Source organism: Barbus barbus, assembly GCF_936440315.1.
Source record: "Barbus barbus genome assembly, chromosome: 31".
NCBI lineage: Eukaryota > Metazoa > Chordata > Actinopteri > Cypriniformes > Cyprinidae > Barbus > Barbus barbus.
This window is the reverse complement of record NC_136759.1, coordinates 4,182,113-4,198,105: the sequence shown is the minus strand read 5'-3', so window position 1 is coordinate 4,198,105 and position 15,993 is coordinate 4,182,113. Positions and strand designations below refer to the sequence as shown.

Here is a 15,993-nt window from a genome sequence, read left to right as displayed (position 1 = left end):
GCTGGCTCCACTTCCCCCAGAATTTGTTAATTTCTCCTTGGATAACCCTCAATGTCTTGTACGGGCAGGCCTGGTTCTTGACCCGGGCCTGAGAGGGAAGAGAGGGTTAGAGAGTCGGACTCTCTAGGTTGCGAGTTCGAGTCTTGGGCCGGCAGGGATTGTAGGTGGGGGGAGTAAATGTACAGCACTCTCTCCACCTTCAATACTACGACTGAGGTGCCCTTGAGCAAGGCACCGAACCTCCAACGAACCGCCACAGCATAAATGGCTGCCCACTGCTCTGGGTGTGTGTTCACTGCTGTGTGTGTGCACTTTGGATGGGTAAATGTAGAGCACGAATTCTGAGTATGGGTCACCATACTTGGCCTTTTCACTTTCACTTGACAGCTATAGAAAGATGGGCTGGGAGATATCCTGGGTGGGCATTTTAAGTCATCATATAGATAGAAGATATTATACAGATATTGCTATATTAACTATATTATATGTACACTGACAAACTTTTTTTCTTTATTGAATTGTAAATTGTTCTCTTTCTCTGGATCATTGTTTCTACACTGGTGATTCTTTTCAACTAACTAGAACGTCTAGAACATTGGAGGGACCAATAGTTTTCAGGAAAATATAAAGACCAAACCACTATGGTAATGGAATTTATATAAAGAATAAATAAACAAGCTAAATAAATAAATTCCATTCAAAACTGCGGAACTTGACAAAAAAAAAGTCAAACATTTTGCATCACTGGATATTGCCCGATCTCATGAGTGCGTATTAATAGTACGCCAAATAAAAACAAAAACTTGTGGTATTGATACGCAAAAAATGATTTTGGCATGTATATGCTACGCAATGGGTAGGATTATGGTTGTGGGGTAGATGGGTATTATATGTACACAAAAACCTATATTATAACCTATATTATATATATAAATTTCGTATCATAAACGATTTAATCATATATGCATGCAAAAACTGCGTATTATATGCACGCCAAAGTAAATTTTTGTGTATCAATACCACAAGTTTTTGTTTTTATTTGGCTTACTATTTATATGCATTTTCATGAGACCGGGCTCAGGGGTAAGCTTTCAAATGAACTAATAGCCTACATGCATTTTAGACGCTGATATTATGCTTATATATAATCACTGCATAAAAAATGAACGCAATCTTATTTAATTCTGATTGGGTGGGCAAGACAGCCATTTGGGTAGGCTTAGCCCACCTCTGCCCATGCCTGGAGCCGGCCCTGTGTATGGGTATCCTGCAAAATCAAAGTCATTTATATCTCTTGGACTTGCCCTTCCCAACAAAAGAGAGTTCGGTTTAATGTACTCCAAGCAATATTCACGACTTTGGGTTCGTGCATCTATGGGCCTTTCCTTTGCCAAGTTTGCTGCCATGTACAGAAAAGTCTGGAATTCTCCCTAGGTGAAGATGTCTTCACCCCCCAAGTTAAGAAGAGCTCTTTTCACAACACGCACAGCAGCTTCAGCTGCCCCATTTCTATGGGGTGAGTTCCCTGGATGAAACTTCCAAGACCATTCTGTTCCATGTTTCACGGCTTCCTCTTTAAGCTTTAGTTTATCTACTCTTTCCAAAAACTCAGAGATCTTTCAGTGCTGACTTCACTCCCACAAAGTTTGAGCCAGGATCTGACCACACTTTCTTATCCCCTTAAAGCAGTGAACCTCTTGTAAGACAACAAAAAACCCTCAGTGGATTGATCGCTCACAGCATCTGCGTGAATAGCCCTTGAAGCCTTACAGCAGTGGTTCTCAAACCTATCCATGAAGTACCCCCAACACTGCACATTTTCAAGTTCAAGTTCAAGTTTATTTGTATAACACTTTTTACAATACAAATAGTTGCAAAGCAGCTCCACAGGAAATTAAGTTTCCACAATATATTTATATATTGCAGAACCTTAATATATTTAACTTATGGCAAAATTTGGTAATTCTGTATGTTGTCTGAGCGATGGCATCCTCTGAGGTCCTCTGAGGGGTTGGCATTATCTTTTCTCAGGTGTTCGGTCATCTCAGATCATTTAAGGGTTGGATTCAGACTGAAGCTTCTGTAATTCCTAGTTACCACAGGATGTTAATCAGAAACAGAGAAACAAACAGAGACATAATTAGCGTAGCTGCTGTTCCATCTAAGCAAAAATTATTTGTTCAACCCAAGCTAAAAAATAATAATAATGTACATTTGATCAGATATAACTGCAGTACAAGATTATAAGATGCATTATGTGAATGCTTGGCTAAAGAGATGTGTCTTTAATCTAGATTTAAACAGAGAGAGTGTGTCTGAACCCCGAACGTTATCAGGAAGGCTATTCCAGAGTTTGGGAGCCAAATGTGAAAAAGCTCTACCTCCTTTAGTGGACTTTGCTGTTTAGCAGACATTTTGTATGTCTCCCTATTTCTGACACACCCACTTCATGTCTTGCAGTCTCCACTAATGAGCTGATGAGTTGAATCAGGTGTGATCGATGTGGGAGACATACAAAATGTGCAGGGCCGGGGGTACTCCAGGACAGGTCTGAGAACCACTGCTTACAGCAATACACAGTCCCCCAGACCTTCAGTCGTATCCTCTTTTTCACCTCATAAGGACCGAACAGATCTACTGTCACAAACTCAAAGGGTGCTGCTGGTTCAATCCTTTCAGGTGGAAGATCACTCATAATCTGCTTGCACTTTTTTGCTCTTGTTTTCCTGCAGATTATGCAATTTTCCACCACTCTTTTGGCCAGTCTCCGACCCTTTTACTCCCCACGCTACTCTTCTCGTCCTCAGAAGAGTCCCAGCAATCTCCTCATGGTTTGCAAATGTAAATGCATCACAATTCTGGCTTTGTAAAGCAGACAATCCTGGTGCTGAAACCCTCAGAGGAAATGCAGAAGGACTTGTAGATGTTCTGCTGTTGAACTAGAAATATAAATGTAACAGTGTACACTGAAATCCTACTTCAGAATTTTAGTTTATTAATCCACCCATAAACACAAATACTGTGAGTGAACTTACAAATGCAGCCAGAAACATGAACTTTTCAAGATGACAATGTTATCAAGTGGCTCTGTAATTCCCTTAGAAAGCCATCCCTGAACATTCCTGTCAATCTTGATGGCAGTTTCTGTACTGGTGGCCCAGGAGTGAAGTACACAGTCAGAATGCTGCCATCACTGAGTTCTGCAGACACAGGTTTGTGAGCCAATCAGTTGAGCTGCAGGTGTCATGTGACTAATCACTCTTTTATAACAAATATCTGGTGCTTTGATACCAAAGACTGCAAACAGGGAAAAATCCATATATACTTTTCAAAAAACATTTGATAGAGTATAATGAAACCTTAGCTTACAAAAATTGTATTGGCTGTCAATTGTAGAAACAATTTAGAAAACGTGTAGTTACAGAATCTACCAGCAGGGGCTGACTGCTCAGGTAAACCTATGGCCACTTTAGGAGTTTTGACCAGCCCTGTATGCTATTCACCCTGTCTGCCCTAAATAGTATTTAAAATTACTAATATCACATAGAATTTAGGATGGATAGTATACACACTGGGATGCAGGCCAGGATTGTGCAAAATTCAGAATTTAAGAATTATGAGTGTGAACAGGAAGTTGAATTCATTGAATCACAATTCAGATAGAGGCAACATATAATTGTTTTTTGGGAAATTAAGTGTTTTCTATTCTTTCCCATGTATATATAAAGTAGGTAAAAAAAAAAAAAAAAAAATTGTGACATTTCAAACTAATCTCCCTGTCTCTAAACAGTTTATAAAGTGTTTTTATTTTTTTTATTTCTCTTCTCAATACATTTGTGGCAAGGTTTGTCTTGACAAATTTATCTTCTCTTGTATTGCTATTATTATTAATAATAATTTCTTATTAAATCATTTATTTTGCAGATTTATTTACTTTTTGCTTTTATTTCAGTTCCTTTTTATTCAAATAGTTTTTTTCTGTCACTGCTCAGGTGCATTTGTGGCTAAATTCTCGCGCCCTCAAAAGCGCTGCGGTGGAATCCTGTTCAGCCCTCAGGCCGTAGTGTGCGAGGTCAGAGGTCAGCGTTGCCTGATGTTTCGCGTCTGTAACCTGCTTCCACGGCCCCTGGTGGATGTGTGTGTGAGCGCCGTTCTCTACGAAGAGTGTGACGATCATGATCTCCACCAAACCGCAATGGAATTCTGCATCGATAAACTGGGGTCACGACCTTGCCCTCTTTTCCTGTCACCTCTGACCTTTTATCACCCTCTAACTCCATCCAGCCCTCTAAACAACACCCCAAGCACCAAACACTTCGAGCTGGTGGTGTTCCTCACCGCTTCTCAGGAGAGCACAGGCTCCGGATACCATAAGAGGACCTCCTACCTGCCCGACGAGATCCAGTACGGCAGCTGCTTCACCAAGGTGACGTCTCGGCTCAGAAAAGGCCGGAGCAAAGCTGAAAGCATGCGTTATTTTGACACGCAGCCCTGTCCGCTCACACTCCCAAACACACACACCGGCGACGCACTGGAGAAAGAGCACGTGGTGGTCCAGATCAACGGAGAAGGCAGTGATCGGGTGGAGTAGCAGTGCTTTATTTTAGTGCAAGGGTGTATGGTGTTAGAAGAATTCTCCGCTCATGAAACGGGCATTTCATTTGACAACACAGCCTCCAGTTTATGACTTTTTTATCCCAAAAGACAAGCTCAGTTAGTTATGATCTGATATGTCACCCTGTCCTTTTAGAAACCCATCAAACCCATTTTTATTGCTTCAGACACACTTGTGTTTTCCAGAGTAACACAGATGAGTGACGGCGGCTTAAGATCTTGTTGGCAATAAGAAGAATCTCCGATATTTTATGAGCGTAACTGACCATCTTCACCCTGAATCCACTGACAACATAAAACCATTGAGTTTGTGCCCTTCTTTATTTGGCGCCTGGAGATTTTCCCTTCGTTACCTGTCAATATCTGAGTCAGAAGGGCCCTTTTTCAAAATATAAATTATTAAAGTGCTGGGTAGATTACTACAAATTGTAGTCTGTTACTGCATACAAATTACATGATGGAAATTATAGTTTGTAATGCAATCTGTTGGATTACACATATCAAGTAATGTATTCAGATTACTTTTAGATTACTTTTGACCTAAAATATATTTCATTCTTTGTGTCCAACATCATGAAGTGTTTTAAACATTACATTAAGCCAGGGATTCATGAACGAACTACAGGGGGCTTATGAATTGATGAAAAGCTGGAAGACTTTCCAAGTGTATAAAAGCAGTGGAATTTTCTTAAAATCTAAGAGAGAGAGAGAGAGAGAGAGACAAGAACTAGCGCAAATCAAATTTCGAATACTTCCATTGTGTTAATATGTAATCTATAAAAAAGTAACTGTAATTTGTTTATGAGAATTTTCAAATATAATGTAATCTAATTACAAGTACTTTTTTGGAATCTGATTACATTTTCATGTAATCTGTCACTACCCAGCACTGGCTACACAGACAAGGGTCATCCTTGAACATAAAGTATTTTTTTATCAAAAGTGTGAGTGAAAGAGTGTTAGGAATAGTTCAACCAAAAATGAAAACTCTGTCATCATGTACTCTACAGAAGTGGATGTTCATATATTCATATAGAGCGTTGCATTTTTGTATTCCAACCCATCACCCTGGTTCTCTCGACAAAAACCCAATAGCATTTTTACACCGTTTTTTTTGGATTATTACATAAATTGTTGGTCGGTGGCCAATAAACTTTTTTAATTCCTTACACATAAAAAGCTAACCATGGGCCATAAATAAACTACACCATGGTCACATGACTTTAAAGTCACCACCATTAAGCGTACAATAACTCTTTCAGTCTTTATTTATAACAGTTTCCCTGAAGGTCCGAGTTAAAATAACTTGCAATAGCGTGACTATAAACACAAAGCAGATTAGAAGTGAGAAGATAAGATTATCTGATTATCTGACGTTTAATATCACAATCAGCCTCTGTAGTCCCATTTAGACACTTGTTAGCGACCTCTTTTTTGAAGTGAAAGATTTAAAAAAAACAGGAGTATTACTAATGGGTTTTTATGGTGTAGATTCAAATATCTTGAGCTTGTGTTAACCACAGACTTAAATTAAGGCATTTAACCAAAAAACTTCAGAAAGCAGAAATCAACCAAATGTTTGTTTCTGGGTTTTGGCCTACAAAAATATCATCCCTGCAGCACTCTTATTATTATTCAATACTCAATGAAAATAAAATGACCTTTTCCGTATTTGGTTGAACTATACCTTTAAAGTGTGCATTAACACCCCTATTAAGTGCCTACTGACAAACTTTTATTTTTCCCAACAAAGTCACGAAATGGACTTTTGGATGACGAGATCGAATATTGAACTGAACATTAACAGTTATGTAAATAAAGTATATAGATGAATAGATTATTTTGGGGAAAGAAAATCTCAATATTATCAGTGCAATGCAATCTATGCAATAAAACAAAACAGCACAATCTTATTGGTGGCACAACACTGTATGATTTTTACTCTGTAGGTGATTATGCACATGTACTGTCAATCAGGAAAGACTGACTGCTTTCACTTTATTATTATATGTGTATAGCATGATTGTTAAACTCTGGAAGGCTGGAAAAGAATGGTAGTAATTCAGTTTCCTGCAAACAGGCCACTAATCAAATTCTTTCAAGCTACACTGAGTGAAATCTGTAAAAGAAATGTCTTTATTTTGATATGTGGAACACAAAACTGGATTAAAATATCTGTGAAAATGTTGTGGTTGTGATTTTTAATCCATTTTATATCTTATTAGCAGTAAATATTACATAAACACAATTTATGTCATGTTTTGTTGACCAGTTCCTGTGCTGCCACCTACAGGCGCTTCAAAAAATAAATGCCACTGATACAACAATTATTACAGTACATTTTGCACATAAAATTATATATATTATTTTAAGTGCTATCTGGAATTTTCATCTAAAATTAGCATTTTTATCAGGCTCAGTACTAAAACTTAATATAAAATCACTAAAACTTAAACTAAATATACATAAAAGGCTCATTCAAAATTCTACATTATTATACACAATTTTAAATATAATAATAACACTAAAAACACTATAGGGCCTATAATAGTATATAGTACGGTTAGCCATACAAATGAATAAAATTACATTATAATATAATACCCACATAAATATATTGCAATATAATGTAGGTTCACGCAAATGTAATTTGAAAGTGATTAAAAAAAAAAAAAACATGCAAAAATATTTTTTTGAAAAATACAGTGATTTAATGGGCTTTACATAAACACGAGTTACAGTGAACATCTGATAAAAACAATTAAACAACAATATTTAGCTGACAAATATGTAGAAAACAGTTAACAAAAAGAGAAAACGGAACAAAATGCTTGATTAAAATCTATAAAAATATTTCTTGACCCTTTGTTTCCATGGTTTATTTTCTCTCAGTTGGTCATAATCAATATTTAGTCCAAGACACCAACTACATGTATTTAAAATTATGATCAACACTGAATAACTTTACAATAAACGTTTTTGTTTCTAAAAATATATAGTTGCTTAGATCAAAATAGAAGCACAATCTAGTCTATTAGAGTTTAAGTCCTACATTAGAAGTCTCCTGAAATTTCAGTCGCGTCATCTCGTCTTCTCCACAGCCGTCACCCGCGAAACAAATTCCTCATGCATATTTCAGGATAGCTGTAAGCAGCTAATAACGCTAGTGCTACTTGTTCAGTGTTCGGCTGTGTTTTTGATTACACATAGGTGTGAGGTTCGAGAAGCAGTGTGTGCATGCGTGTATGTGCAAGTAAACTGTGTAGATCTGTTGAACTATAGTTTTAGGAGCAGAATGTGGACTGCAGCTCTTTGAATGCAGCACGCCGTTGTTTTCTTTCCAGTTCCATCCTCTTCTTCTCTTCTTGTTCTTCTCGTATCTCTGCTTCAAACTTGCTGCGCACAGACAGAGCCTGAACCTACCAAACACACACAAAATACACAATACATGTGTCATATGCATACAGCATAAAAATAAATAAATAAGTGTATTACTATTGATGTTGTCCTTATAAAACAATTTATAAATTAATTTCTTGTTATGCATGTTTACTAAACTTGAAGCTAAATACTATACAGCAAAACTAGAAGTAGTAAAAAAAAAAGTAGTTTTCATTAACAGAAATAAAGGTGAAAAAATCTAATATTAGATTAAAACAAAGCTAAAAAACCTTAAAACTTTTGTTGTCTTGGCAATTAATTCAAATAAATCCGTTCTAAAGGTCCTAAAATTACTGCAACCAAAAGTCAACAATACTAAAACTTAAACTGAAATTAAAATATAAACTGAAAATACATACTAATTAAAAATATCAATAAATATTATAATTGTGTATAAATAATACTAAAATAACACTTGCCATATAGGGTCTATAATACTATATAACTAAATTTCCTAAATGAGACCATGATCAATAAAGTTAATTAAAATATAGTACAATATAATTATTTAAATTATTATTCAAAATAAAGACGTATACATTATCATGCAAGAAATATAAAAGGATTCACTGAAATGTAATGTAAAATGTAGCTAAAATAATTTTTAAACAAAATACAGGTGCATCTCAAAAAATTTGAATATCATGAAAAAGTAAATTTTTTCTTGTAACATTTAAAGAAACTGCATTTTTGACTTTCATGAGCTGTAAGCTCTAATCATCAAAATTAAAAAAAAAAAACTTTTGAAATGTTTTACTTTACATGCAATGAATCTAGAATATATGAAAGTTCCACTTTTTGAAATAAGTTACAAGAAAAAAAAAAGACCTTTTTCACAATATTCTAATTTTTTGAGATGCACCTGTATTTGACACTTCATTCAATACAATAAATAATATATTGAAAGGTTAACAATAAAAGAATGTACTTTAAGTAAATAATTTAGGTCATAGTAGTTTTTTAGGACATTTAAAAGCTTTTATAGTGTAACAACTGTCATCTGTAAAATTATTGATGTGTTCTATGATGTCAGCCTTTCATGTACTTACACTATATGACCACAAGGGGGATAATAAGAGCATGGGAGAAGTGTTTGCCCATGCATCACAACCCCACAAACATAAAAACCCACAAACCTTTGCCTCGAAGAAATCCCTTGCTCCAAGAACGCCTTCGGTCGAGACGTCGATCTCTGAAAGTCGAGCGAGAGCCATCAGTCCGCTCTCTTCGTGCAGCTCACCTGCTGCGGCCCTCCGGAAGATCAGCAGGAACTGACACAGAGATGGACAGATTAGGCATATAGGGAAATTTCAATGGCTTAAAGGTTATCAACATTTCTATGCAATTCTAAAAATAAACACAAAAGAATCTGATACCAGTTGCCATGTCAGCATATAAACCATCAATTCAGCTTGGTTTTTATTTCCCAAAATAAAAGACACTGCAGATCTACACAGTATACTAAATAGAAGGTTCTTTAAAATTTTATTTTAGTTGTTCAAATTGAACTGCAATTTTGTTTAAATGATTTTTAGATCATGTCCAAACAGAACTGATTTCACTGAGGGGAAGGGAGAGGTCAAAAATGACCTTATATCGGGTTTCCCCCCTTTCTCTGCACAATCTGTCTCTGTGTGTGTGTGTGTGTAATCTTATCCATGTGGAATATCTGTCCAATCTGAAGAATGAGAGCAGCATCTGACACACAACAGACTGACTCTACTGAACGCAGCTGCACTGTTTAGGAAACTGATAAGGTGTTTCTGTAGTAAAAGTTGTACTTTTGTAATAAAATTTATAAAGTGATTTTATGTACAAAGAAAGCATATAAATTCAAGTTAAGTGTCTACTTGTTTTAAAAACTTTTGTAAATAATAAAGATGTCAAAAAATGGGTTAAATTCCAACATTCCATTGTAATTCAGTGTAACATATATTTATGTAAAAATTAAACAACATACATGTTCTGACCTGTACTTAAGATATATAAAAGAAAAAGTGATCATTCAAAAGTTTATCATATTTTAAAGGATTACATACTTCTTGATGACAAACGGGTAAAACCTAGTATTTTGAAAGATAGTGGCAAAGATTGGGAAAGATTTGAAATTATAATTAATTTGTATTTTGGTTGGCTGAACTTTGATACTTTTTTAATGTCATCTCATGGGAAAAATTCATGACGGTCTTTATGTTTTTGTTTACATAATATGTGCGTGTACTGTGTATATTTATTATGTATATATAAATACACAGACATGCATGTATACATTTAAGAAAAATATGTAATGTTTATAAATAATATAAATTATATGAATATCCATGTGCATGTAAATACCTGTAAATATTTTCAAAATATATACATGCATGTGTGTGTATTTACATATACATACATATTTATATAAATATACACAGTATGCACACATATATTATGTAAACAAAAACTTTTATTTTTGATGCGATTACATGGATATGTATATCTATATTATATATGATATTTTGAATCCTACACGTGTGGGGTTCCTTTTTCATGTAAATCTATAGAATTGTACATTTGCCAGGTGAAAATCATCAATTGTGACTAAATGTGATTGATATTTAAAGATCAGAGCTGCACTCAGAGATGTTATCTCTTACAAGCGTGCTGTGATCGGATCATCCGAGTCTAAAGTGTTTGCATGGAGTGTAATTTCTCAAAAGATTTAATCACATCAGTCATCAGGGACGATGATAGACTTAAAGCTGTAACTATACCATGAAAAAGGCACACGCATATATTATACACACATACCTCTCTGTAACTGAGTTTGCCGTCATAATCTTCATCCACCTCCTTGATCATGTTCTTCAAGCCCAGATGCGTCTGTGGAGCTCCAAGTTTCTCCATCATCAGCTTCAGTTCCATCAGATCAATGAAGCCGTCATTACCAGAGTCAAATCTACACACAGACACGTTTAAAAAAAAAAATGCTTTAAAAGTAATAGTTTACCTAAACGCAAAGTTCTGTTATTGTTAACACACTCTTTGCATTCTTTTTCCATTATGATGACAATTCATTTAATCACAATCAATAAATAAAAAATGAGCATTATTAGTTAAACTATTTAAATTTAAATATTTTAATTAAAAAAAAATTGATCATGTGACACTGAAGACTACAGTAATGATGCTGAACATTTAGCTTTGCATTACAGGAATTACATCAATTATATTTTACAAAATATTACAATAGAAAACAGTTATTTTAAATTGTAATATTTTTTCACAATATTACTGTTTTCACTGTATTTTTGATCAAATACATGCAGCCCTGGTGAGCATAAGAGATTTTTGCTCATTACAAAATCTGACCGACCCCAAACTTTTGAATGCTATATGCTGTTTCAGACCATTTTATCAATGCAAATTGCATTCTACCATATGTATTACATCAACCTAAACTAGCGACACTCAGAAGCGAGTGTTGACATGAAGATTTATCCAGTCGCAGCAGAGGGAGGCCAGCAGAACAGCAGGTGGAGAGTGACGGCAGAAACAGCAGGAAAAAGAGATTCTAACAGAGGAGAGTATTTATAGAGTCTCACCCAGCTGTTGCCACACCAACCAGCAAGATCAAGTGTGTGTGTGTGTGTGTGTGTGTGAGAGAGAGAGAGAAGTGTTTGCCTTGAACATTGTGTGAAAGTGAAGAGGCTGAGATTGAAGGACTGGGCACGTGTTTCTATTTCGGTTTGAGTGATGCTTTTAGAAAGAACTTGCTCATTGTGGCAGAAAAGTACAGGTGAACATCACCTCATCTCTACTTCTCTCCCTCTCCGCATAGGAAAGAAAGGCATGAATGAGATCGCATTTATATTATTCACCAAGACAATAAAATAGAGAAAGTCAGATTTTACTTCTGAAAAAAGTCACAATAACCTCACATGGATGTTAGAAGTGATCTCATTATGAAATTTAGCATTGTCTGACTTGCTCACCAATGGATCCTCTGCAGTGAATGGGTGCCGTCAGAGTCTCCAAACATCTGATAAAAACATCACAATAATCCACACCAGTCCAGTCCATCAGTTAATGTCCTGTGAACTGAAAATCTGTGTTTGTAATAAACTTAATACCATTTGTTCTGGCTAAAATATGAGTCCTCTATCCATACAGTAACATTGCTTTCAACAGTGAAAATGTCATCTAGGTTGAATCAGGAGAGAAATATACACAGATCAAGCACTGTTTGCAAGTGAAAACAGTCTAAAACAGTTTTAAACAAATATGCTGGTGGATTTTGATGTGAGAGACAACAGGGGATGGACTTTTATGAATAATGGACTCATATTTTGGCCAGAAATGATGGTTGGAAGTAAAACACCCTAACGAATGATTAGTTTCTTACAAACACGCAGCTTTTCACTTCACAAAACATTAATGGCTGGACTGGAGTGGATTATTGTGATGTTTTTATGAGCTATTTGGACTCTCATTCTGACGGCACCCATTCACTGCAGAGGATCCATTGGTGAGCAAGTGATGTAATGATAAATTTATCCAAATGTGATGAAAAACAAACTCATCTACATATTGGATAGCCTGAGGGTGAGTACATTCTCAGGACATTTTCACTTTTGGACAAACAATTTCTTAAATGCATTAAATGTTACTAATTATCTAACCTGCAATCCACATTAAATGTATTAAATCAAAGTTAACATTTCAGCAAATGTGCAAAGGTTTTTCAAAGAGAAACATCTGAGACAATAGCCCCTTTCACACAGTAATACCAGTAAATTGCCATAAAATTGCCAGAACGAATTTACCGGTATTTTTTAAAAGGTCCTGTTCACACATGATCTCTTTACGGCAATTTACCGGTAATTTTCTGGAAAAGTCTGTATGTGTGAAAGGGCTTAATGTGAATGTTTATCAGGGTGTTTCATATCTTTGCTCTGAATGGCCGTCTAATCTCATCTCCTGAGCTCATTGTTTCTGAAAGGTCATAAATAGCTCAGCCTTCACTGTTAAAGTGCTGCATAAAAGCCAATTTATTAACCATTTCACGCAACATCCTCACTTACTTTCTTTGTTTGATGCGGTTTCAACATCCCTCACGAAGACATGCTCACACTTGCCTGCCCTGATTAAAAGACCACTGGGAATCTGCTGACCAGAACAGCAACTGCTTTCAGCAACTGGCAACGCACTCCTACACACACACGGCTCAGAAATGTGTGTGGATGCATGAAAACACAAACTGCCCTGACGTAATTGCGGGTGCATCGCATGTTTTTGTGTGTGGACGCTCTCTTTGTCCTCTCTGGTTTCCTGCTGTGGTATTTATAGATGCCAAGGCTCAGGGGCAGAGATTCAGCTATAGAGCCTGGCATTCAGAGCACTGCAGTCCAGTAACAGATCCCAGATCTGCTTAGAACCGCAGATATGCTGAGAACGGCTACATGTACTTGAAGCAGCATGAAACAGGTCAGCGTTAACAAGAGTGACCTGGTACTGTATGTGAGAGAAAGTGAAATAGAGAATAACAAACAGAAAGAGGAGGATGAGGTTGGCATATTGGTCCTGCCCTCTGCATGCCGGACACATTCCAGGTCAACAGCCCTCTCTGTGCTAAAGAGGCTTGAACGGAGTAAACAAAGAAATATGCACACTTATACAAAGATATAATTAGATATTTTATAAAAAATACAGTAAAAACTGTAATACTATGAAATATTATTTCAATTTAAAATAACAGTTTTATGTTTGAATATATTTTAAAATCTAATTTATTCCAGTGATGCAAAGCTGAATTTTCTTCAGTGTCACATGATTCTTAAGAAATCATTCTGATATGCTGGTTTGATGCTCAAAAAATATGTTTTTTTTATTATTATTATCAATGTTGGGAACAGTTGTGCAGCTTCATATTTTTGCAAAAAAACATGATATGCTTTTTTTCAGGATTTTTTGATGAGTAGAAAGTTCAAAAGAAAAGCAAATAGAAATATTTTCTAACATTCTAAACACCCTTGCTAAATAAAAGCACTGTACTGACCCCAAACTTACATGAATTTCCATCTATCTATCTATCTATCTATCTATCTATCTATCTATCTATCTATCTATCTATCTATCTATCTATCTATCTAGGGTAGTGTGCTAATTCATAAGTGTGTAGGTGTAAGTTGTGTTTATGAATGTGTTAACTCTGCTTTTGACCCATTTTCCTCTTATATATGACATCTTTTTTCATCTCTGATGAAACTGGGTTGAACTGATCTGAAGTGGGCCAGAGTATGTACTTCTATGACTTACACACACCTTTCGGTCCTGACGTAACCTATAGTCTTATGGGACATCCACACTTTCATATCCTATACAGTTTGGGATAATTTCCTATAACGCTGTATAATCTAATAGACTTGACTGAGCGTTACAGTTAATGAAGCAAAGTGCAAAGAATTTGAACAATTTTATGTGCAGTACAAAAAAACATCACCCATTGTAAAGTCTCTGTAAGGCATAATTAACCTTGGGATCAACTAAAAACAAATCTGTTAACATGCTTATGTGTGCATAACTCTGGAAAAAATCATGACCTGGCAGCAGAGGATGACATGCAGAAACAAAGTCTCTGTGGTGAAACAGCATCAAACACTGGATTGATTGCCATTTGTTATTATCTGGAGGGTTTTGATGCACTACTGGAGACCCGGTTCTGAATTTGACGGGATTAAATGAATAAAAATATCTAATGATATGATAAAAATGAATGAAGGTTTTTTTTTTTTACTCTGCATGTAACCAAAAAGACTCCCTCTCATCACAGACTCCAAGTCCCTGCATCTAAACACATGCACAAACAGACAAAGATGGCATTGTTGCTCATGGAGTGGGTTCCATGGGGACGTCGAGTTTGTGAGTGGACCCTTGTACTGAAATAATGAGGGAAACCAGGACAATGGCTGTTCAGAGAGAGAGACCCCAGAGCAAAACATTATTTTGGCACCGTACAAAGACGCTCAGAGAGAGCATCCATGTTCATTTAATATGAGCTTCAGAATCTATTGTATATTTCTTATTTTAAATAATTCTCCATGTGCATAATTGTATTTATTTCTCAATGCTTTTGCAATATAAATGCACCTGTCACGATAGTTATTTTTAACTCATGTTTAATGTTACATATTCATTTTTATTTTCCTCATAGTGTTAATTTTTATTATTATTTGTTTTATACTATCATAAAACTATACTCCATTCACGTTGTTTTATGTATTATTTTATTTAAAACTCAATACACTTTTAATATTAGGCTACTAAAGCACAGTAAATTTGAATTAAAATTGAATAAAATGATTAATATAAAATAACTATTAAGAAAATAACAGACAAAAGATAAAAAATAAAAAATGAGGGATTTCATTTAAAAGAAGCATGATTCATTCTGATCCAAGAACACAATGATCCCAGAACTCTCTGACGCACACAAGCACACAAACTTCTCTTGTTATGGCCTAAAATACCAGTTAAATGCATTCGTAGTTTGATAAATCTTAATTAGATCAATATATTTGATAACGACAGCGGGTGGGATTTAAATGGTGTTGATTAATGAACTGACCTCTTGAACATTTTCTCCATATCTTTGATCTGTTTGCGCGAGAACTCTTTAAACTCGGTGTAGGGATTGAACACCTTCATCTGCTTGGGTCTCGCCGTGCCGTCATGGATGTCCAGTCTGCGGTTGAGTTTCTCCGTCAGTTCAGAGCTGGCAGCGGTGCTGGGTCTCTCCGGCGGCGGCGGCTCTGTCTGCTGCTCCGGTGAGCCGGGTTTGGTGTCACGCTGCTCGGCGTCCAGCCTGCGCTGCAGCTTCCGTGCGAGCTCCTCGGATGACATTACGGACTGAGATGCTGTGCCTCTCACGATCAGCTGTTTCTGATCACTAGTCTCGAG

The 15,993-nt window shown here is 36.0% G+C and overlaps 2 protein-coding genes across 2 annotated transcripts in view; one reads left to right on the top strand and one right to left on the bottom strand.

Moving 5' to 3' along the window:
* Positions 1-6,802, top strand: part of LOC306851617 (inward rectifier potassium channel 13-like) — a 19,955-nt gene extending 13,153 nt beyond the window's left edge. The window contains exon 3 of the mRNA XM_079388004.1: positions 3,993-6,802. Coding sequence (XP_079244130.1) covers positions 3,993-4,591 — 599 coding nt within the window. The 3' untranslated portion in view covers positions 4,592-6,802. The remainder of the gene's footprint in view (positions 1-3,992) is intronic.
* On the bottom strand, positions 6,530-15,993 carry LOC306851624 (EF-hand domain-containing protein D1-like). The gene is made up of 4 exons (XM_079388013.1): positions 15,662-15,993; positions 10,846-10,993; positions 9,192-9,326; positions 6,530-8,033 (listed from the first exon to the last, which is right to left on the bottom strand). Exons 1-4 carry the CDS (start codon positions 15,934-15,936, stop codon positions 7,899-7,901), a joined length of 693 nt encoding a protein of 230 aa, XP_079244139.1. The 5' UTR covers positions 15,937-15,993; the 3' UTR covers positions 6,530-7,898.